The following is a 22,527-nucleotide window of genomic DNA, read 5'->3' as shown; positions in this document are numbered from 1 at the left end:
CAGAAATAACTGAACTAATGGGAATTGATGTGATTATCCAGAAAGAAGAGATGAGGATGCAGGACTATGTATGCCCTGAGGGAGCTTTCATGTAAGCATCAATGGGGATGGGACACAGATGATATTAAGCCTAAAAGACAGAGAAGAAACTACCAGGTGGTTAAGAGGGATAAAAAGAGCACAGAGTCATGCAAGTCAAGAGAGTATTTAGACAGGCATAAAGGTCAAGAATTATTAGGTCTGAGAAAAGACCATCAGATTTAGCAATTAAGAGGTAGATAAACCTTAGCAAGAAGTTTCAATCAATTTGTGGAGGCAAAAATCATACTGCAAGGGGATAAGAGGTAGGCCAAATACAGATAGCTTTTCTGGGAGTTTGCCTATCAAGGGGAGAAAAGATATAGTGGAACTGGTTCAATCATTCTGGAAAGCAATTTGGAACTAAGCTCAAAGAATTTAGTGTACACCCTTTAATTCATCAATATTACTACTAGGTTTATATTCTAAAGAGATTAAATAAAAAAGAAAAAATCCATCTATACAAAAATATTTATACCTATTCTTTTTGTTGTGGTAAAGAGCTGGGGACAAAGTAGATGCTCATCAACTGGGAAATGGAGGAACAAATTATGGAATACGAATGTGATGGAATAGTATTGAATAATAAGAAATGATGAAAAGGATGGTTTCGGAGAAATCTAGAAGATTTATATAAAATATATATAGTACTAACAATACTGTAAAGAAAACAACTTGGAAACACTTAAGAATTCTGATTGATGCAATGAGCAACCTTGACTCAAAGGACTAATGATGAAGTATGCTACCTACCTCCTGACAGAGGAATGATTTATCTAATGTGCAAAATGAGACACACATTTTTTTGATATGGCAAATGTATACAGATGTTTCACTTTACAATACTTATTTGTGACAAGGATTTTCCTCCTTTTTTTATTGGAGGGAAGGGCCTGGGAGGAAAATAGAAGTCGTAGTGATAGTATTGCCAAAAAATAAATAAAAGACGGTCGACTGAAGAAAAACAGATGAAGGGGGAAAAATCTTTGTATCACATTTATCTCAAATGAATTGGAAAGTATGAACCACAGTATGAAATGTTCCAAAACACTAATAAGAAGAGAAATGCAAATCAAAACAACCCTAAGGGTCTACCTTGCACCTTGTAAAGTGGCAAAGATAACAAAAAAATGTCAACAGTCAGGGTTGGAGGGGTTATTGGAAGATAGGCCCACTCATACATTGCTGGTAGAGCTGTGTACTAGTACAAGCATTTTGGAAAGCAATGTGGAATTCTACAAAGAAAATAAAATGTTCAAACTCTTAGATCCAGGTTCCATTATTGGGCTTTTACCACAATGAAGCCATTGATAACAACAAAATCTCTATCTATATCAAAATATTTATAGTTATATTTTTTTGTGACAGCAAAATAGAAACAAAGTAGATACCCATCAAACACGGAATGGCTAAATAAACTGTTGTACATGAATGTAAAGGAATATTACTGTGCTATAAGAAAGGATAAATCTGATGAATATGGAAAAGCACAGAAAGATCTAAATGAATTGATACAGAGTGAAGTAAGTGGGGCCAAGAGAATAATATACACAATGACTAAACAATGTAAATGTGAAAGAACCACCAAAAAAAATTTTCAAAAATAAGTGTTGCAAAATTATAAAGAATAAGCATAGTTCAAAAGAAATGATAGTACATTCTCAAATCATCCCTTCACAGAGGGGGAAGGCCCAAAGATCTTGTATTTTGTATGTATTTTTATACTTTTTCAATGTATTGTTTAGATGTACTCATTTCCCCCCCTCCTTTCACTTTTTTGGGGGGGAGGGGGAAACCTCAAAAATACCATTTGTTATATGGAATGGTTTGCTGGGAGGGGAAACAAAAAAATGATAAAAACTTATTAAAAACAAATAACATGTTGAATTTATATTATCTATATCTATGTGTGTGTTAAAGTGAGTTGCATGAAGCAGAGATACACAGTTTCACATATAATCCTCTTTTTCTGTTCCACTTTGTATATGGAAATGTTCTCTTTCCCCCATGTACATTAAATTCAGAACAAAAACTTTAAAAACAGACATAGAGGGTATTAGATTGAGAAGAAGGCAGAGTTAAGTAAAGGTTTTTTAAGGATAGGGTGGATATAGAATGTCTGTAGGCACCAGGGAAAGAAAAGCAGATATAGACTAAAGATTAGAGAAGAAATGAGTAAAGAAAGGGATATCCTTCTAGAGGAGATAGGATCAAAGGCAAAAGTGGGGGGGCTTGGCTCTGACAAAAACTGCCAACTCTCCAAACTAGAGCAAAATATGTAAGTAAACTTTTATTAAGTGTCTACTAAGTGCCAGGCACTGTATTAAACACTGGAGATAAGAAGGTAAAAAACAGTCCCTGCCCTTGAGGAGTTCGCAATTTAATGCAGGAGATAACAACAACAAAAACCCAACAAACTACGTATAAATAAGCTATATACAAGATAGTAAGAAATAATCAACAGAGTGAATGCACTAGAACTAACAGAGAATGGGACAAGCTTCCTATAGAATATAGGATTTAAGCTGTGCCTTGAAATAGGCCAGGGAACTCAGGAGGCAGATATGAGGAGGGAAAGCTTGCCAGGTATGACGGACAGCCAGAGAAAATGCCCAGTTGAGAGATGGAGTGTCATATGCAAAGAATAACAAGGAGGCCAAAGTCATTGGTCTGATGAGCACATGGGGGTATGCAAAGAGGGAAGGCAAAGAACTAGATAGTTAAGAGCTTTGAATGCTAATCAGAAGATTTTGCATTCGATCCTGGAGACAACAGGGAGTCTCTGGAGTTTGCTGGGTAGGGAGATGACAAGGCTGGTCCTACGCTTTAGAAATATTATTTTGGCAGTTGAGTAGAGAGAGATTTGTGGCAGTCAGACCAAGTAGGTAGGCTACTGTAATAGTTCAGGCATTAGATAATGAGGGTCCATATCAGGATGGTGAAAGAAGACAGAAGGGAGCATTTAGGAGATATAGAGAGAGATAGTTTGAAGGTAGAAATGCTAGGACTTTGGCAACAGATTGAGAGAGAGAGCGAGTGTGTGTGTGTGTGTGTGTGTGTGTGTGTGTGTGCGCGCGTGTGTGCGTGAGAGAGTCAAGGATGACACCTAGGTTGCAAGCCAGGTGACCAGGAGGAAGATGGTATCCTCAACAATAATAGGGAAGTTAACAAGAAGAGAGGAATTTCCAGAAAAGATGAGTTTAATTCTGGATGCATTAACTGTTAAGATTTCTACAGGACATCCAGTTTGAGATGTCTAATAGGGCAGATATAGATGTGAGAGTGGAAGTCAGCAGAGGTTAGAGGGCTAGATAAGTAGATCTCAGAGTCATCTGTATAGAGATGACAACTGAATTTTTGGGAGCTGATAAGATCATCAAGTGAAACAGTAGAGGAAGAAGAGGTCCCATGACAGAGCCCTGAGAGACACCCATGGTTAGCAGGTATGATTTAGATAAAGATCCAGCAAAGGAGCCTGAAAGAGTAGATAGGTAAGGGAAACAGGAGAGTAGTGTCCCAAAAACCTAGAGAAAAGACAGGGTAACTGACAGTGCCAGACTGCAGAGAGGTATAAAAGAATGGGGATAGAGAAAAGTCCACTGGATTTGGCAATTAAGAAATCGCTGGGGGGCGGCCAGGTGGCTCAGTGAGTAAGAGCACTGGCTCGAGTGTCGGGATGACCTGGGGATCAAATCCAGGCTCAGATACTTAGCACCATACCCAGAAATAACTGGCCGTGTAACCTTAAGCAAGTTACTTAACCTCTATTGCTTTAAAAAAAAAAAAGAAATCGCTGGTAATTTTGGATCACTGGTAACAGGTTTGCTTGAGCGGTAGTAGTAGAAGGCAATTTTCACTTAGACAGCTTTGAATTATGAATCACATGGATTTAGAGAAGGGAAGAGAGTCTGCTAGCCATATAGCTGTAGATTGTTACATCCATTAAAGTAGTCAGGAGAGATGTTCCCCAGGTTCAGACTAGGATGTTGATTTGTTTTACTTCCCCTACTTAGAGGATAGAGGAGAGCAAGAACAAAAATTTTGGACCTGGGCCAGTCTGAGTAAACAGGAAGCCTAGTGTCTGGGTCCTTACTGGTGATGAGGCAGATGATTTACTTATCCTTCTTCAGCAGAACTATTATTTCTAATGTTTCACCATCTTCCTCTGTAGGATTTTACAAATGAGTTTAAAGGCTAAACTGGAACTGCCCTTGGTTGTTTTGTTTTGCAAGGAGATCAGATGTTTGTTGGCTTAGGCAATTTTAAAGTTTTTTTGAACCCTTCACTGTGGCAAACAATTTATATTAAACTTCCAGAAGAAATGGTGATAGATCTATCTATGTATGTTCTTTTCTGTTTCCTAATTTTTCCACATTGTCTAAATATGTCAGACTAAAGTTATTTCAATCAAATTCCATCTTTTATTCTTATTCTTTCTTTTGGTTTAGTATTGATTTTGGTATTTGTTCTACGTTCACTTGTTATACAAACATGAGACCAACTGTTAACTCCTTACCAATTTTGTATTTTTTTGTAATGTTATTTGGTATTTGCCATGTCTACTACCTCCAGGTACTCTTTTCATGAAAGAATTTATAATAAATGGGATTCTGTGTTATCTACAAACCTTTTGATTCTTTTATTTCTTTTTCCTAAACCATATTTTTCAATTAATTTTTTTTGCCACCCTTCCCTATACCCACCTTCACATTCAAGTTACCAAGTATTAAAGTATATGCTCACTTAATATGGAAGTTTGTCATAAAATTTCTTTCCCTCCTCACCCTCTGCAATAGATATTGGCAAGTAAGTTCTAATTATCTTGATAGTAGTCTTTAAAAAAATGCTCATCATGAGAAATGCCAATGCAAGACAAGCATCTCAAGAAAAGATATTTCTTGTTATCTTTGGACAGTTGAGTACCTTTTGGTTTCATTTAGAGCAACACTGTCAAAATTTCTGATTCAGTTCTTTCAGTAGTATGTTACATTAGATATTTATAAGCAAGTCTAAAAACTACATGAATCTTAGCATCTTTTGCTCCCTTTCCCACCAGTGACTATAGAAACAGAAGGGGACCGAAGGAATGGGAACCATTTTGAAATTTTCTTTGTTCTTTAAGTTTCCTTGGCCAAAGCATTCATCACATTGCAGTCAGTCTGTAATAATAAACCTTTCCATGTTTGACAAGGCTAGTCCTTACAAAACAGTCTTGTCTCCAGGATTGTAACTGCTTTTACAGGATTGTAGAACCAACCTTCCAGGCAATTCCAGGTTATAGTAGCATAGCCTTTTAAGAATCCTAAGTTATCTCCATGGCACAATGAGGCATTAACTTTTTATTATTATTTTTTTAATTTAAAGTGTCCAGTCTTATAGGGATACAGGTGGGGAGGCAAAAAGAGAGAGGCACTGCATGTTTCCTCTTTTGACATGAGTACATGTATTTTAGAAACTGGTCTCCATTCTATTCCAAGCAAAAAAACCCAACAAAACCCACCACTATTCTTTGCCCTTGTTTTTTTTAAACCCTTCCCATCCATGCCCCTGCAATTAGGTTCAAAAAGCTGAGGGACAGTATTTGTAGGCTAGACAATGAAAAAGTTATGTGTGAAAGCAGAAATGCAGACAAATCTCCTTGTAAGTCTACTGAAAATTGTCATGGTATAAAAACTTATAAATGGTAAGAGGGCTGCTTTGTTAGGTAAGTTTCTTCATAGCAATGTATATTTTGTTTCTAAATAAAGCTTCTACTAATCTGTCCAGAGGTGTGGGAGTTAACGGTCTTTATTGTACTAGAGGAAAGCGGTATATAGTACTGCAACATCTGGGTTAAATGACCAGCAAGTTCTATATTCCTTGAGTATATAAGAGCTGATCTATGGTGTTTATCAATCACTAGAAGCTATACTCAAAATGTTACAAAAATGCTGGTAGAAAGGGAATCACATTAAACTTCCAAGGTGTTGGGTAAAATATCAAAGAAGATAAAGGTATCATTGTCTATATAATCAGGTATTAAAAACTGATGCTTCAAAACACATACATTCAGATGTACAAATGAGATATAGGTCAAGTCTGAATGAAGAAGATATTTGGTACCTGGCTATCCTCAAGACTGTTACTGGTAAGCTTAAGAGATTAGTAAATGTGCATCAGTAAAAGACTGATCTGACAGCTAATTTAGACCAGCTACCTATGACTATCAACTTCTTTGCTCTTTTTTAGACACTGATATCAATCTTCACATAAAAAATATGACATTTCATTGTAACTTCAAGTATTATCTAGGCCAGGGGTGGGAAACCTGTGGCCTTGAAGTCACATGCGGGCTTCTAGGTTCTTGGGTGCAGCCTTTTGACTTAGTCCAAGTTTTACCGAACAAATCCTTTTATTAAGGGGATTTGTTCTGTGAAGTTTGGACTCAGTCAAAGGGCCACACTTGAGGACTTAGAGGTCTGGTAATTTTGGATCACTGGTAACAGTTTTGCTTGAGTGGTAGTAGTAGAAGGCAATTTTCACCTAGACAGCTTTGAATTATGAATCACATGGATTTAGAGAAGGGAAGAGAGTCTGCTAGCCATATAGCTGTAGATTGTTACATCCACTAAAGTAGTTAGGAGAGATGTTCCCCAGATTCCAGGGTGCAGGTTCCCCATCCCTGGACATTGGTTCTCAGTCAGGAAATATGCACATTAGTAATAACATCTTCTAAAAACATGCAGAGCCTAAGGCTCTGAGACATAAAGGATCTTGTTTTAGCCACTTTATCTGATGAATAAGAAGGGTGTCATGTTAAGTTACATAATTAACAGTGAATATACAGTGATACTGACTTTGCTAAAAATAAGTGAGAAGCTATTAGAGAACCACCTTAGATCTCCCTTACCATTGCTTTGTGATATCGAACATCATGACTACACCATTACAGTTCTTATATACATCCAGGAACTCAGCATCAAGAGCCATCTCTGATTCTGCCTAGGAAGAAAAAGGAACAGAGATAACAAATAATTCCATTCCCCCAAAAGCATTTGTAGACATTTTTTAAACTAAAAAAAAAAAACAAACAAAAACCAAACAAAACACCACACACACAAAAAAACCCAAAAACAAAACCCCAAACTTTTAAAAGGCTAAGTAGGCAGGTATCTTTGATGGAGAGAATAAAAATATTCTTTCATTTATCAAGAATATTCAGCCTGTGGAGTCCAGAAGGTTAGATGCTGTCATTATATCAACAAATTAGTATGAAGAAGCAAGGAAGAAAAAGTACTTGAATAGGCAGCCATTCTGGAGCAGGATATTGCTTTTTTTTTCTTTTTTAAAAAATTATTTACTATTAGTTTACAATATTCAGTTCCACAAGTTTTTGAGTTCCAAATTTTCTCCCCCCCGCCATGGTGGCATGAATTCTGATATATATTCTACATATACTTTCACATTAAACATTAGTCAAGTTGTAAAGAAGAATTATAACCAATGGAATGAATGAGAAAGAAGAAACAAAACAAAACTCTCTTAAAATGAGAGAGTAAATAGTTTGCTTCAGTTTGCATTCAGACTCTGTAATTCTTTCTCTGGATGTGGACAGCCTTTTTTCCATCATGAGTTCTTTGGAGTTTTCTTATAACCTTGCATGGCTGAGAGGAGCCCAGGCTATCAAAGTCAGTCACCACAGATATGATGCATCTGTAATTGTGTACAGTGTTCTCCTGGTTCTGTGGAGCAGGATATTTCTTCTGGTTTAGCTCATAACATGTTTCCAGAGAACTTTTACAATGCACAATTAGCAAAATGTTGTAACCCTTCCCAGCTCTTCGTCTACTTTGTGCCATATCTATTGTTTCTGTGAAACTCTAAGGTTAACTGGCTGTGGTGCTCCTAGGAAAGAATTAAATTATGCATTTCTGCCCTCTGACAAAAGTCTCATATATTCCTAAGGAGGTTCTCCTCTTATTCAGTCAGGACAGAATTTCACTCTAAAATTATCTTCAGACATGGCAGCTGGACTGGTCAAGTCCAGCAACACTGCATGTCAGAGCCAGAATGCAGAACTCTATTAAATACTAGCCATCTGCCAAAGTGCCTGAAATTTCCTTGTTAGTATGGCCTAGCCCTGGACTGGGATTCAGAAGATACACGTGTTCTCTAACTCTGGCTTTGTCACTATTTCAACCTGTGATCTGGACAAGCCTACTCCTCTGTTAAGAGTCTGCTTTTTGCCTATAAAATGGATATGGTAATACCTGCTTCAGTTTACTTCCAAAGATATCATGAAATAAAAAATAACAAAAATAGAAGTGAAAGCACAATGAAACACTTAAAAAAGTTAAAGGCATCAAATTATTGTGTTCAATACTTCAAAAGGTTTATTGTTTCAAATAGTGTGGTTATTACTCTATTAATGAAGAGTGCAGTCCTATCCCCTCCAAAGAACCGTAGCAATCTGGCTAGACTGAGGCTCAAATGAAAGAACAGACAGTTCATCTCAAGGCTTATATTCAAAGCTTTTTAGCTTGGTAGGACCTGCTAGAACTTAACAGTGTCACTGGTATGGCCCGTAAGAACTTAAATTCACCTCCATTACACAATGAGGCATTATTAGTGGAGGAATAATTTTCTTTGTTATTGGAAATTGGGCCCTACATAAGATTTTACAGCTGGTTTTTAGGTAGCAATAGAGAAAAAGTATTGCAGGTATCTTATTGGTAAGCATCTGAAACAAAGTTCATACTTTCTGAAGTCAGAGTCTGAATTCTAGCATCTCACACATATCTAGTGATAGCCTAATATGTTGCTATTATAAATGAAAAGTACCCAGCAGTGTGAGGTACTGGCACATCTCTGAATTAAAGGATTCATGTTCACTGTGAACACAGCACATCTTCTGACTACTTCAATTCATCTTCAGAGAGTTTGTGCTCTAGCACAAACTACTTAAGGTGTCTCAGAGCCTGAAGAATGCATTTTTCTTCAAATCAACTTTTTCACTCTGAAATCTGTTTAAGAGCAAAGATTTTTGTGAAAGGCAATTCAAGAGTGATCAACTAACTTAAAACACTACTCAGGAAGTTCAATACTGAAGGTCATTCCTGAGGATAAAGAAAAGATAATATATGCTTCACTAATATGTGTTAGATGGTTCAGATGATGTTTGGCACAACTGGGTAAGAGATACAAGTAGCCACTAACAAAATGGACAGGACACATGAATGGGAAACTGGTACCATTTGCATCTGTTGTTACCATATATGGGCTCTGAGGAGATGCAACAAGTATCAGTACCTGAAGTAGCTGGATCTGATCTGGGCACTTACCTTCAGAGATGAAGAGAGTAAAACAAGGACAGGTGGCGGGGGTGGGGTGGAGAATAATAAAAGGTCATCAACACAAAGTTGAAAATGTAGGTTTTATAGAATTATTAAATGAACTAACTTGGAAATACATTTTGTGCAGAAAATGACAGACCTGTAACATTAAAAAAAAAATATATATATATATATATCTGAGAGAAGATGAAGAACTGAGTTATCTCAAAATGGCTTACCTCCTGAGGATCATTTTCCAGTTTCAAACCATCTCCTCGTTTTTTGCACTTTCCTTATTAAAAGACAGAAATAAATTATGGGCTAGAACTGCCGAATGTATAAAAATACAAAACTGTCTAATGGGATGGAGTGTCCTTCCCCACCTCCTTTTCTCCCTCATACCAATAAGGAAGCAAGCATAACTGTTGTAGAATTATAGAATCCAAAGAGCTGGAAGGACCTTCACAGTTTAGCTACTGAACATTACCTGAATACATGATTCCCCCTTTCCTTTCTAAAACATCCCTAATAAAAAGTCATCCAAGCCTCTGCCTGCATATTTCCAATGATAGAGAACTCACTAGCTAATGAGACAACCTATTCCACTGTATTTCCTGTCTTATGAACCTGAAACATTTTACTGGATCAATTCCATCTAACTGGTTTCATATGAATGTCAATAAATGAAAGCTAGGCTTGGGACTAACATGAGGAAGTTGCTTAAAAAGAAATTAGAAATTCCCTATTTGTTTTAGCTGAGAGTAAAATATATTATTTCAAAACTGAATGTAGCATAAATTATGATGCATACAGGTCAATGTAAATGTGCAGACTATTTTAAACAAAAGACAGAAAAACCAGGGTGCACTAACCTGAAGCCCTAGTGAATGACAAAGCAGAGTTTCAATAGGGTGTTGGAAAAACTGTATTAGACACCTTCATGTGAATTGCTTCTAGCGAATTCAGCAGCAAAAATGATCATAAGGCTGCAAGGACTGGCCTAGGAGGAAAGGTAAGGTCTCAATATTTTCAAACTAGTTCCTGGATCTGTTTTAAGAAAATTTTTAGAAGGCAAGGAACCTTCTTCTGATGGGTATCATGAAAATGGTAACTCTAAGAGTTTGACTTCTTTCTCTTTCCTGTCACTGTCACTTAATGGCTTTGATGTTTATACACTGTATACCAGTGATGGCACAGAAATATAGTCCTCATTATAACTGTTAAATTAGCAGTACTTCTTAAACTTTTTCCACTTGGGCTTCTTAAACTCTGGGTCATGAGAGTTTAAGTCACAGTCACAACCCAGAGTTTAAGAAGCACTGATAGAGGAAGAGGTCAGAAAGAATTTCTGAAACATTTCTAACCTTGCAAATCCTCCTCTCTCTGATCCCTCCCCCCGCCCCGGCCTCATGCTTCAAGAAAATTACAAAGGGGAAAATATTTTAACAGATAAAAAATATAGGTTACCTAACACTCTTTTAAAAGTCAATGACTTGGGGTGGCTAGGTGGTGTAGTGAATTGAGCACCGGCCCTGGAGTCAGGAGGACTGAGTTCAAATCCAGCCTCAGACACTTAACACTAGTCATGTGACCTTGGGAAAGTCACTTAACCCCAACTGCTCTGCCCTTCCCCCTCTAAAAAGCCAAAAAAAAAAAAAAGTCAATGGCTGGATCTTAAATAGTTAGCCATATATATTCTTTTGGGCAAAGATGAGAGAATGATCAGTGTTTGTGAAAACTGGGAAAATAGCTCAAAGGTTTTTATTTGTTAGAACCAAGGAAGTGATTTTCCACCACTGAAGCAGAAAATGTTTCAATAATAAAATTGCATACCTTTAAATCTGAAAGGATCATATATTGCTATCAGAATGTCAACACTTTTTGAGTCACAGAACATAGAGCTAGAAAGGACACTGAGTGGTAAAATATTTGTAAGCAGGACTTCAACCTATCCAAAACAGGTGGCTATGCACCTCACTCTTGTAGGTTCACAGGAAATGGAAATTTTGTAGCCTCTCAATTACCCCTGCATTGGTCCTCTTCTTCTCAAGAACTTTTCCTGTAAGCTTTCTTTCCTATGCAGAAAAATCGTCAGGGTCCATCCTGGGCTTTTCCTCAGTATACTCTCTTGGTGGTCTTTTTAACTCTTAAGGGTTTAATTACCATTTCTTTTTTTTTTTTTTTTTAAAGCAATCGGGGTTAAGTAACTTGTTCAAGGTTACAGGGCCAGTTATTTCTGGGTGTGGTGCTGAGTATCTGAGCCCAGATTTGATCCCCAGGTCATCCTGACACTGGAGCCGGTGCTCTTACTCGCTGAGCCACCTGGCCGCCCCTTAATTACCATTTCTAAGCAGATGGTGCCTAGATTTATATATTCTGATCTCTCTCGGTGTCCCTTTCTCTGAGACAACTGGGGTTAAGTGACTTGCCCAGGGTCATAAAACTATTAAGGGTCTGAGGTTGGATTTGAACTCAGGTCCTCCTGACTCCAGGGCCAGTGCTTTGTTCACTGTGTCACCTAGCTGCCCTGGTCTGTCTCTTGAACTCCAACTGCTCTGGGTCATTTTTGACTAAATGTTCCCTAGGCATCTCAAACTCATGATTTCTAAAATAATTATCTTTTCCCTTAGACCCACTCCTCTTCTGAACTCCCCTATTTTAGAGAAGGCAAATCAGTCTTCCAGTTATTCAGGTTCAAAAACCTTGTAATCTTCCTCAACTCTTCACATTTCCTCACCTCACACAGCCAATCAATTTTTAAGTCTTGTTTGACTAACTCTTGCTAACTTTAGGATCAAATACAAACTCTGTTTGGTCTTCACAATCTGGCTTCAGGGTATCTTTCCAGTTTTACACTTTATCATACAGAATTCCCTTTCATACACTCTTTTGGGTCTGCCACAATGGCCTTCTTGTTGTCACATGACACTCCATCTTCTATCTCTGTGCCTCCGCAAAGGCTCTCTATGATGCTTGAAACAGACTCCTCCAATTAATATGTGTACATGCTGTCTCTTCCAATGGCATCTAAGCTCTTTGAGGGGGGAGACCACTTCATTTTTGTCTTTGTATCCCCAGTGCCTTGTAAAATGCCTACTACACAGTGGGCACTTAACTGCCTGATGATTAATTGTTTCCTTTTTTATAAGCAAAACAATCCTAATTCTTTTAATTCTTTAATTTCTAAAATCCTTTAATTCAAAGATGCTTTCCAAATCCCTGCTATTTTCACATTCATTGCTGGATCCTCTAATCATTTCTCTTCATGAACAAGAGAAAAAAAATCACCTGGAAATTATTTTCAAAAATCCTACCAAATATTTTATTTATATAATCACTTGTGACTTTATAAATCTCAAGTTCAAAAGATAAGGATAAGATCTTCTATCTATTAACCTTGTTCCATAGGAACATACCATTCAGAAGTAGATAGGATTTAGTCCAATCTTTTCTTTTTTTACAGATGGGGAAATGGAAACCCGGTGAAATGAAGTGAATTGCCTGTGACCCACACAACTATTAAATAGCAGACTTAAAATTTGAGTTCAGGTCCTCTGGACTCTCAAACCTACACTTTCCCACTATACCATGATATCAATTTAATAGTGTTTAAGAGGACTTGTGGGAAGCTGCACTATAAAGAAAATTGTGGACTGACCTTGGAGGCAATAAGTTCTACCTCACACATATACAGCCTAAGTAAGTTACTACTTCTCTGCACCCCAGGTACAGTCTTAGTTGTCCATGACTGTAAGCTGGAGAAAAGCTGCTCATTAGCTCTGGTAGAGGGAGCTTCCTCACTGGTAGTTATCTATACAAGTGGTTCTTAAATTGTAGGTTATGGCAAGTGGAAAAAGTTTAAGAAGCCCTGCTCTACACTAATGGGAGAAAAAGGACTTATAATAAGATACAAAGACTTCAGATTCAAATTTACTTGGAAAAAAATAGCAAGTATTCTTAGCAAAAGCTACTGTGATCTGAAGGGTTAGTGGTCCTAGTCTTTATTTCTTTTTAAGATACTGACATCAGTCTCAAACATCCACAGAAGTGCTGTTTTAATATCATCAATATATTCTTTGTATATCAGTCCTTCTGAATGAATGAAAAAGCATTTATTAAACACTTACTATGCGCCAGGCACAGTACTAAGTGCTAGGGATACACAAAGCAAAAAACAGCTCCTGGTCTCTAGCAGTTTACATTCTAATGGAAGAAACAACACTCCATTTTTCTTTAAAAAGCAGTCTTAGGAGGAGCAAAGTACAGGCATGGAATAAGCTGCCCGGGCATCTTGGTTAACCACACAGATAAACTGAAGAGTTGCTTTTACTAGAATCAAAATTATAACAAAGGAATACTGTAAAGTTATGAATTATTTTCTGAGAAAGCTTGGCAATTCAACTGAATAACCTATCCTTCATAAGATACTCAAACGATTGTTCCAAACCCATAATACTCCAAATTGTACTGCCTGATGTAGCTCACTCAATACCATATCTCCTCATCAATCTGGTATTAATTAAAAAAAAAAATCAGCTTCAGCTGTAATCAGTAAGGAATATAATAAAATGGTTAAACAAGTGAACCCACAAAAGGTTAGAATCACTGTAATCCAAACTGCCCTAATTACATTTCAGTAGGTTCAATCTTCACCACACTGTGGTGAAACTAAAAACAGTAGTTTAGTGTTCAAAGTATACTTCCAACAAGATAATAAGTAAGGACGATAGATTCTGATGAGTATAGATGGCTATCCTTTCACATCAAAAAAATTTAAACTCAACCTTAATTTTTTAAAGTAACATTAGAAAAACTGCCAGCTAGCATATCTAAAACTCGGGATTATTTGTTTCCACATTACTAGTAGACATCAAGAACAAAAAAACCCCAAACCAGGCAACAGTACTTCTGCTCTCTACATAGGCTTAAACAAATGGGCATAAATGATACCAAAGGCACCAGGTAAGAAGTTAAGGCTTTATTCATACACTTTTATACACACACCTATTATTAAATATTAGCCTATTTTTCCATTTCCTCTCTGTTCTGTTTGCCTTAAATCAATTCTAGTCACATTCTGCTTTTTCCAAAGAAGGATAAATTAGTTTCTATGAGGAACTAACAAGAAAATGGCTTGCTTTAACCCTTAATGTAAAAATTTATAAAGATTTGGTATGACTTTTTATTCATAGGCATATGATTACAAGCTAGTCCTCTGAGATATTTTCCCCCATATATATATATATGTAATACATAATATTTAATATGCTTTAATACAACACACTTCCAACTTTACAAACTATATTCCCATCTGTCTTCCCCTCCCTCCAAAAAAATCAGATTACTGATTTTAATAGAATCTCTGTCTATAATAGTCAGTTTTCATGACACTGCTCTGTCCTGCCTTTCCTCCCATCTGTAACCATACCTTCTGTCTCCTTTGCTAGATCTTAATCTATGTCACACCTGCTGACTTTGGCAATTCCATAGGGGTCTATCCTGGATCCTATATGGTTTCAATTATCATCTGCATGCAAATGACTCTGAGATCTAGTGTTTACTTTTTCTCCTGACCTCCAGTCTCTCATGTCCAAATGCCTATCAGACATCCTGGACTGGATGTCCTATAGACATCTTAAACTGAATACAAACATCTTAAACTCAACATGTCTAAAAATGAATTAATAATTTTTCTCCAAAAATTCTCCCTTATTCCTAACTTACCTTTTACTTTCAACTACCCTCCCAGTCACCAAGACTCCCAATTTAGGTATCATCCTTGATATCTCACTGTCTGACCCCTCCCCATTATCCATATAAGCTGTCAAGTGCTGTTGATTCTGCCTTAGGAACATCTCTCACATATCCCTACTTCTCTCTTCTGACACTGCCACCACCTGGTGTAAACTGTCATCACTTCAGGACTAAACTATTGTGAAAGTTTGCTGGTTGGGAACCCTGACTCAAATCTCCCCCCACTCCAATCTGTTCTCCACCAAGCTGTCAAAATGATCTTCCTAAAATGTAGTTCTCTCTTCCCTCCCATTCAATAAACTCTAGTGGTTCCCTGTTACTTACAGGATCAAATATAAAATTCTGTCGGTCTTTTTAGAACCTTTATAACCTGGCTCCTTTTCTACTTCCTTCCTTCCTTTTTTTTTTTTTTTTTTTTTGCCTTTTGGAGGGCAACTGGGGCTAAGTAACTTGCCCAAGGTTACACAGCTAGTTTTTTTGTGTGGGTGGTAAGTGTCTGAGGCCATAACCGAACTCAGGTCCTCCTGACTCCGGGGCTGGCACTTTACTCACTGCACCACCTAGCCGCCCCTCCTTTTCTACTTCCAGTTTTCTTATACCTTATTCCCCCCCTCCATATATTTGAGTATCAAGTGACACTGGCCTCTTTGCTATTCTCATATTCTCTATTTCCTAACTCTGGGCATTTTCACTGGCTGGTTTCAGGTCTATAATGCTTTCATTTCTCACTCTCCGGTCTTCTGGCTTCCTTCAAGTTTCAGTTCAAATCCCACTTTCAACAAGAAAGCCTTTCCTAGTCCTTAATCTTAATGCCTCCCCTCTGAAGTTACTCTCAATTTATTCCGCATATATCTTAAATATAGTTATAATAATAATAGCAACTAGTATTTACATAGTACCTACTATTTACCAGGTACTATGCTAAGTGCTTTACAATTATTAACTTATTTGATCTTTAAAACAATCTTAGGAGGGAGGTGCTAGTATTATCCCTGAGGCAAACAGAGGTTGATTTGCCCAAGGTCACACAATCAATAAGTGCCTGAGGCCAGATCTTAACTCAGGTCTTCCTGATTCAAGGCACAGTGTTCTATTCACTGTGTCACCTGGCTGCCTCAATTCCTCTTATGTTTAGACTTCGAGTCATCTTAGATATCTAAGAGTCAAATGACTTTGCTATATCTCATCTTCAAGTTAACAGATGGTACTGATGCTTAGCCAATAATGATTTATGAAAGAGAACCAAGTATTTCAGGAACTACTTTAAGGGCATTCTTAAAGGCACTGTCTGGTACTATAAATGTATTATGACATATCTTAAAATATAGTGAAAATACAGGTATAGGCTTCAGAGAATTTTCACACTATTCTATGAACAGAAGTTCCTCAAAAAAAGAGTGGTGATAATGGATATGTTACAATTTGCAATTTCTCTGATACTCACAAGAGCCTCCTACATTATAACAGGGGTATCAAGCATACTTCAGACCAGGGGAACTCAAACCTTTTTTGTGTCAGGGATCCCCCTCCTTTTCAAAAAAAATATTTGAATATTTTTCAAATGCATAAAATATATAGGGTAGTGAAGATAAAGACTTAATTTATTTCCCCCATCCAAGTTCAGAGAACCCTTGATATTTATCTGTGGACCCCAGGTCAAGCTCCTGCTTTAGATCCGAGCCTAAGGTGGTGATGGTAGGGAAACCCACCAGCTAAAAACATAATTTAGAAACTGAAATTATAAAACTAATCAATACCCCCAGCCCCATGGATATCCAATAAATCAATAAATACACACAACAATTTCTAGGGAGCCTTAGAATTAGGAAGCAAAATAAAATAAAAAGAAAAAGGCAATTTAATCTTTGACTCAAGAAATTACCAACCTTCGCAACAAGAAGAAATGCTTTTAGCTTAAAGATAATTAAAATCTTCACTACATAAAAATCCAGTGCTGTGCCACTGTCCACTAGGTATGTAGAAAAAAACAAACCTGCTTTTTGAATTCTTATAGCAGCCTGGAGGGGGAAATTAAGCCAATGGCAAGGCTAGGAGGCAAACACTGTTAGGTTAAAAAGAAAGAGCAGATTCTAAAAAACACCAACTGGCTGCAAAAGAATATTGCCCTTTTCATAATGTAGAATAATAATTGAACCTTTGAATAGTAAGGCATTTTGTAATTCTCTGGAAGCAACTTTTAAAATACTCTAAAAGCACTGCAGAAAAGAAGTTTTTAAAGTGTAAGTCAACACAAGGCTAAATTGTAATGGCTTAATGTACTTCTGGCTATAGGAACTTCATTACCACAAACTTAGCACTGAAATCAAGGTGATCAAAAAAATGATTTTGTACTATAAATCAGTTCCAAATTGTCCTTCATCTGTTAAATCTTTAATAATATTGTATCCCAGGAAGAATAGGAGGGAGATAAGATAGATATGAATTTTAAGCTAGAAACTACTAACATGGAAATGATATGTTCACACATATTTCTAGTGTTTGCCATTTCAAATAAAGCCTTGTAATTGGAGGATACCATGCAACTATCAATGTGTGTTAAGATAAGATCTTGGAAAATAAAAAAAAGATCAGATCTTATTCAGCACTACACTGCAAAAATGCTTACTATTGCAAGGAAAATGCAACTAGTATAAACTCTCACCTAAAGAATCACAGAGGAGAAATTTTTGCCCTAAGCATGAGAAGAAATAAAAATGAGAGATTGTTAATGAATGAAACTTCAGACATTTTACTAAATAGCATTTCATTAAATGGCTAGAAAAGATGTTTCTACCCACTCCCTCACTCTTTGTAATGGACTAAAACCCACTCTTTGCCAGTTTGTTTTCTTCCTTCCCCTTAAAAACCAACAAAAATTACTTGACTAAGTTTCAGCCAGCATTTGATAGAGTCTGGTATTAGTTTGTATATGATGTATTCCACAGTTGAAAAAGTATTGTAGGAATATGCTGATACTCCTTTATCTTTTAGGAGTCAAAAAGAGTACTTTTTTCTATGATAGAGAAAAAATTCTGAACAGTTTTTTAGATATCTTTTGAGGTTTAAAGGAGTCATGCACTTAAAGACCCATGAATAAAGGACAGTAGAATAACTCAATTCTTATAATCCCAATTCTTGGCATTTCATAAGGCTGATGTTCAAGTAAATATATTCCACATCTTTCCAGTTTTTTTTTTTGGAGGGCAATTGGGGTTAAGTGACTTGCCCACAGTCACACGGCTAGTAAATGTGTCAAGTGACTGAGGCCACATTTGACCTCAGGTCCTCCTGACTCCAGGGCTGGTGCTCTATTCACTGAGCCACCTAGCTACCCCAAATCTCTCCGGTTTTATATGACAACTTCAAAACTTATAGTTTGAGATGTTCCCTTATGTTTAAGAATTTAGGACAGTGTTTAAACTCATTTTTCTAAGATGCTACTATCTTGAATAAATCTACTCTTTTGCCAGATTTATCAGGATTCATCAAGCTTTCACCACAGATTTAAGAAGGAAACTTTGGTAAAGTAACCAGAAATATTATTTTGAAAAGAATTACTAAATAAAATTGAATAAAAGATATGCTCTTGAATCTTATGCTGTGGCATTAGGGTAATTTATTTTTTGTTTTCTTCTATCTTAAAAGCTAACAATACAGTATATTAAAACCATAAATGGAATAAAAGATAATTTATGTAAATGTTAAAAACAAAACAAAACAAACCAACCCATGCATAAATAGGATTAGTGGCTCCCAGCAAACAAGTACAAAATTTATTTCCTTGGACAAGATGGAGTATACAACAAATAGCTTTTTGTACCAGCAGAACCACAGGTTGTTTGATAATGAATGCAAAATATCCATATCATAAAACTATTCACAACCAAGGCTGTTTGAAATAGGAAAAAATTATGCAACATTTTAAAAAAGATAAAAGCAAGGAAAGAAATTATGCTGATCTTCATGCAAAAAACACATCTAACTTAGAACTTCAGTTAAAAAAAGGAGGGGATGACTTACCCTTGTCAACTACATCCCAGACTTCAACCTTCACAATGTCATCAGTGGCTAAAAAGAGAAGCAAAACAGTATTAGAAACATAAACTACAGTCATTTGGCTTTATAAAGATAAGTTTTTGTGGAAATTAAATGTAACCTGAGAAGAGTCAAAGTTCAAACCACTATTTCCTCTCTTTATCGAACTTTTATGTCAATACGGATTTCATGACCTTTCTATAAAGGTTACAGATTTAACAAATACATTTAAGATTGTTAAACAATTTAAATAAGTTTCAAGTGGTCCAGCTTTGTTACACTGACACAGACACATATGTAAATCTAGTCATAGTAATGATAGCATGGATTATATTATTTTTACTAGAGCAAGAAGTGGAAAGGGAGAACTACATAGATGAGAAAGTAGGAGAGATGGCAAAATGCCAGGACAGGATGTGAAGCATAGTGGGGGCTGATTTTTCCCAAGATAAGGATCTCTGTTATAAAGTGAAACACTAATACAGATATCAGGACAGCTGGGTGGCACAGTGGATAGAGTGCCTTGAATGTAGAGATTAAGGAACCTGCCTAAAATCACAGAATCCAGGGTGAAGATAGGGGTTAGAGACCTAAATACTGAGAATGACAGTTTGGCTCTGTAATTTCCAATGTACTGCTGTGAACAGCTAGAAGCTGGAAAAGAAACATCTTCTTAAAAAAAAAAACACCCTCTATTTCAGTGGATTAGAAAGCCTACAAATCAGAACCTATAATTCTTAACATATTCTTTCCCTTAGGTATATACTACCCAATAAAGGATTAACAGCAATCTGACTCAAGCCACTGAATTTACATGAAAAGACTACCCCTAAAGCCCAAACTTATGTCCAAAGAGTTGTTTGTTTATGAAAGCCTCAATTCTTCCCTGGGTGAAGCAGTGTGCTATATGGAGTGTTGACCCTAGAACCAGAAATCCTACCTGACACTTTTTACTTGTGTGACATTAAGCAAGTCACTCAAACCCCTCTGAGTTTAGTTTTCTCCTCTGTAAATTAAGGATAACAAATGGAGCATGTATTTCAGAGAGTTGTGTGCCTCAGCACTTTGTAAACTTTAATATGCTATGTCAGCTATTAAGATCATAAAATTCTTATTATTCCACATAATCTTACTAATCAGCAGCACCTCTCAGGGTTGTGAACCTCAAAAACTATGGTATTGATCTCATCTTTATACTTAGATTAAACAGACCTACAACACCCTCTAGACTTGGCCTCTAATTCAGTTTGGATTTGACTCTTCTTTTTAGCTCTAACCCACAGCCCATTACCATGCTATATGTTACTGAATACTATAAATCATAGAGCCTGCTGTTTAATGCTTGGCAAAGTAATAGATAGATAGTTGGGACTAAATTGATTTTTTTTTTGGGGGGGGGAAGGCAACTGGGGTTAAGTGACTTTCACTGGAGTCACACAGCTATTAAGTATTTATGGCTGGATTTGAATTAGGATTCTCTATCCACTTGCCAACCAGCTGCCCCATGGCACTTAGTTTTACTTGAATCGTTCCAACAAAAGGTACCACAGTAATTTAAATTTTCCTATGGAGAGCCCAGGTTCCTGACTCCTATTTCAGTGCTCTATTTACTAGTCCATAGCAGAACCAACTTCCCACAAGTTTGTTTTGGCATTACTTTGTCTCCTTTTGATATTCCATTCCCTCAGTTCCTTTTCCTTTCAGCTCATCTTTCTCTCTTCATCTCTGTGTTACAAAGTAGTGCACATGCTGCTTTGAATTTTTACATCTCCTTATTCCTCAGAAGCAAGTTCTTCACTCTAGGGGAGCCAGTAGGGAACTGTGAAAATGATAAAGACTGAGTAATTATCTGTTTGGTGTTACATCTAATAGGAGAGTGTCTTGGGAAAGTGCCAGAGTAAAGTCTCAATCATTCACACAAGAAGATGTTTTTAAACTGAGAGAAGAACAGAAAGAAACAAGAATGCTGAGGATCATGAGAGTTCAACAATGCCATGGAAAAAGCAGTCCTTTTGTGAAAAATGTAGCACTGTATCTATTGTAATACATTTAGACTGGAAAAAAATTAAATTTAGGGTGCTGTGGGAAAAGGTTCAAAATTAATTTTAAAAACAAAGTGAAATTACTAATCACAACACTACCCCCCCTTCCCAATGCAGTAACAAATAAGATGCCTGATAATAGAGAAAATAAAAATCTTACTATTATTCACAATTATTCTAAAGCTTCACATTAAAATTTGGAGACAGGAACATGGTTATCAAGCAACTTCAAGATAGATCTTTTTATGCAAATGTTCCTAAAGCTCAAGAAATAGAGATCAGACTAAATCCCACAAATCAACCACTTAGCATGATAATCAAAGGATCCTTTGATAAGGGTCACCTGACTGGAGGGAGGGGAGGTGGAGAGGTGAAGGGGTAGAATTCTGTATTACTAAATTAAATACTAGTATAGTTAGATACTAACTAAAGCTAAGTTGATCACTCTGGTTCACCAACTATTCACTTTTTAGATTTATATTAATGGATTAGAATGGCATTAGTTATTGTATTAATGGCTTAGAAGTCTAAAAAATGCTCTCATTATTCATAATTCAGCAGAGGAGACCCTTGTTTTTTCATTAAGGCGGAACAGCGAGAACAAATAAAAAACAAGTTTACAAACTTCCCATGAACCCTCTGCATAAAATATCTCTGATAAGGGTTTGATACCCAAGATACAGAGGGAATTAACAAAGAGTAAGATCCATTCCCCAATGCTTAAATGGACAGACGATATGAATAGTTCTTAAAAGAACTGAAAATTATTTAAAAACATGAAAGACTATTCCAAATCATTAGTAAGAGAAATGCAAATTTTAAAAAGGACTCTGAGGTTTCTCCCTCACAATTAGCAAACTGATGATAATGACAAAGGATAAGAATAGTCAATGTTGGGGGAACTGTGAAAAGACTGGCACACTAATAATGCTGGTGGAGGTATGAATAGTTCAACCATTCTGGAAAATATTAGGAATCACGCTAAAAAAAAAGTGATAAGAAAAGTCTCTCAGACATTTGATACAGAGATCCCATTGCTAGGCATATACTCCAAGGGAGTTATATACAGCAAAGCTTCCATAAAACCTCCAAAGAGTTACAGCAGCACTTTTTATAGAAATAAAACAGATGATGATTGAATAATTATTGAAAGATTAATAGCTAAACAAATTACGGTCCATGGAATATTTCTATAGGTCTTTTCTGGCTCTGTTCAAACTCTGGGCCACTCTCCAGCTGCTTGTCTTTCCCTCTAAGATTACCTCACATATATATATATATATATATATATATATATATATATATAT

The 22,527-nt window shown here is 36.5% G+C and overlaps 1 protein-coding gene across 1 annotated transcript in view; it reads right to left on the bottom strand.

The window, feature by feature from the left end:
- RABL6 (RAB, member RAS oncogene family like 6) overlaps positions 1–22,527 on the bottom strand; it is an 83,446-nt gene that overhangs the window by 44,204 nt on the left and 16,715 nt on the right. The window contains exons 3-5 of the mRNA XM_069108387.1: positions 19,164–19,211; positions 9,629–9,681; positions 6,968–7,059 (exon numbers count right to left, since the gene is read on the bottom strand). Of these exons, the coding sequence (XP_068964488.1) occupies positions 6,968–7,059; positions 9,629–9,681; positions 19,164–19,211 (193 nt within the window). The remainder of the gene's footprint in view (positions 1–6,967; positions 7,060–9,628; positions 9,682–19,163; positions 19,212–22,527) is intronic.

Source organism: Petaurus breviceps, unplaced genomic scaffold (assembly GCF_028583685.1).
Source record: "Petaurus breviceps papuanus isolate PSGF00001 unplaced genomic scaffold, PetGlider_PUasm1.0 90383, whole genome shotgun sequence".
Taxonomy (NCBI): domain Eukaryota; kingdom Metazoa; phylum Chordata; class Mammalia; order Diprotodontia; family Petauridae; genus Petaurus; species Petaurus breviceps.
This window is presented reverse-complemented; position numbering and strand designations above follow the sequence as displayed.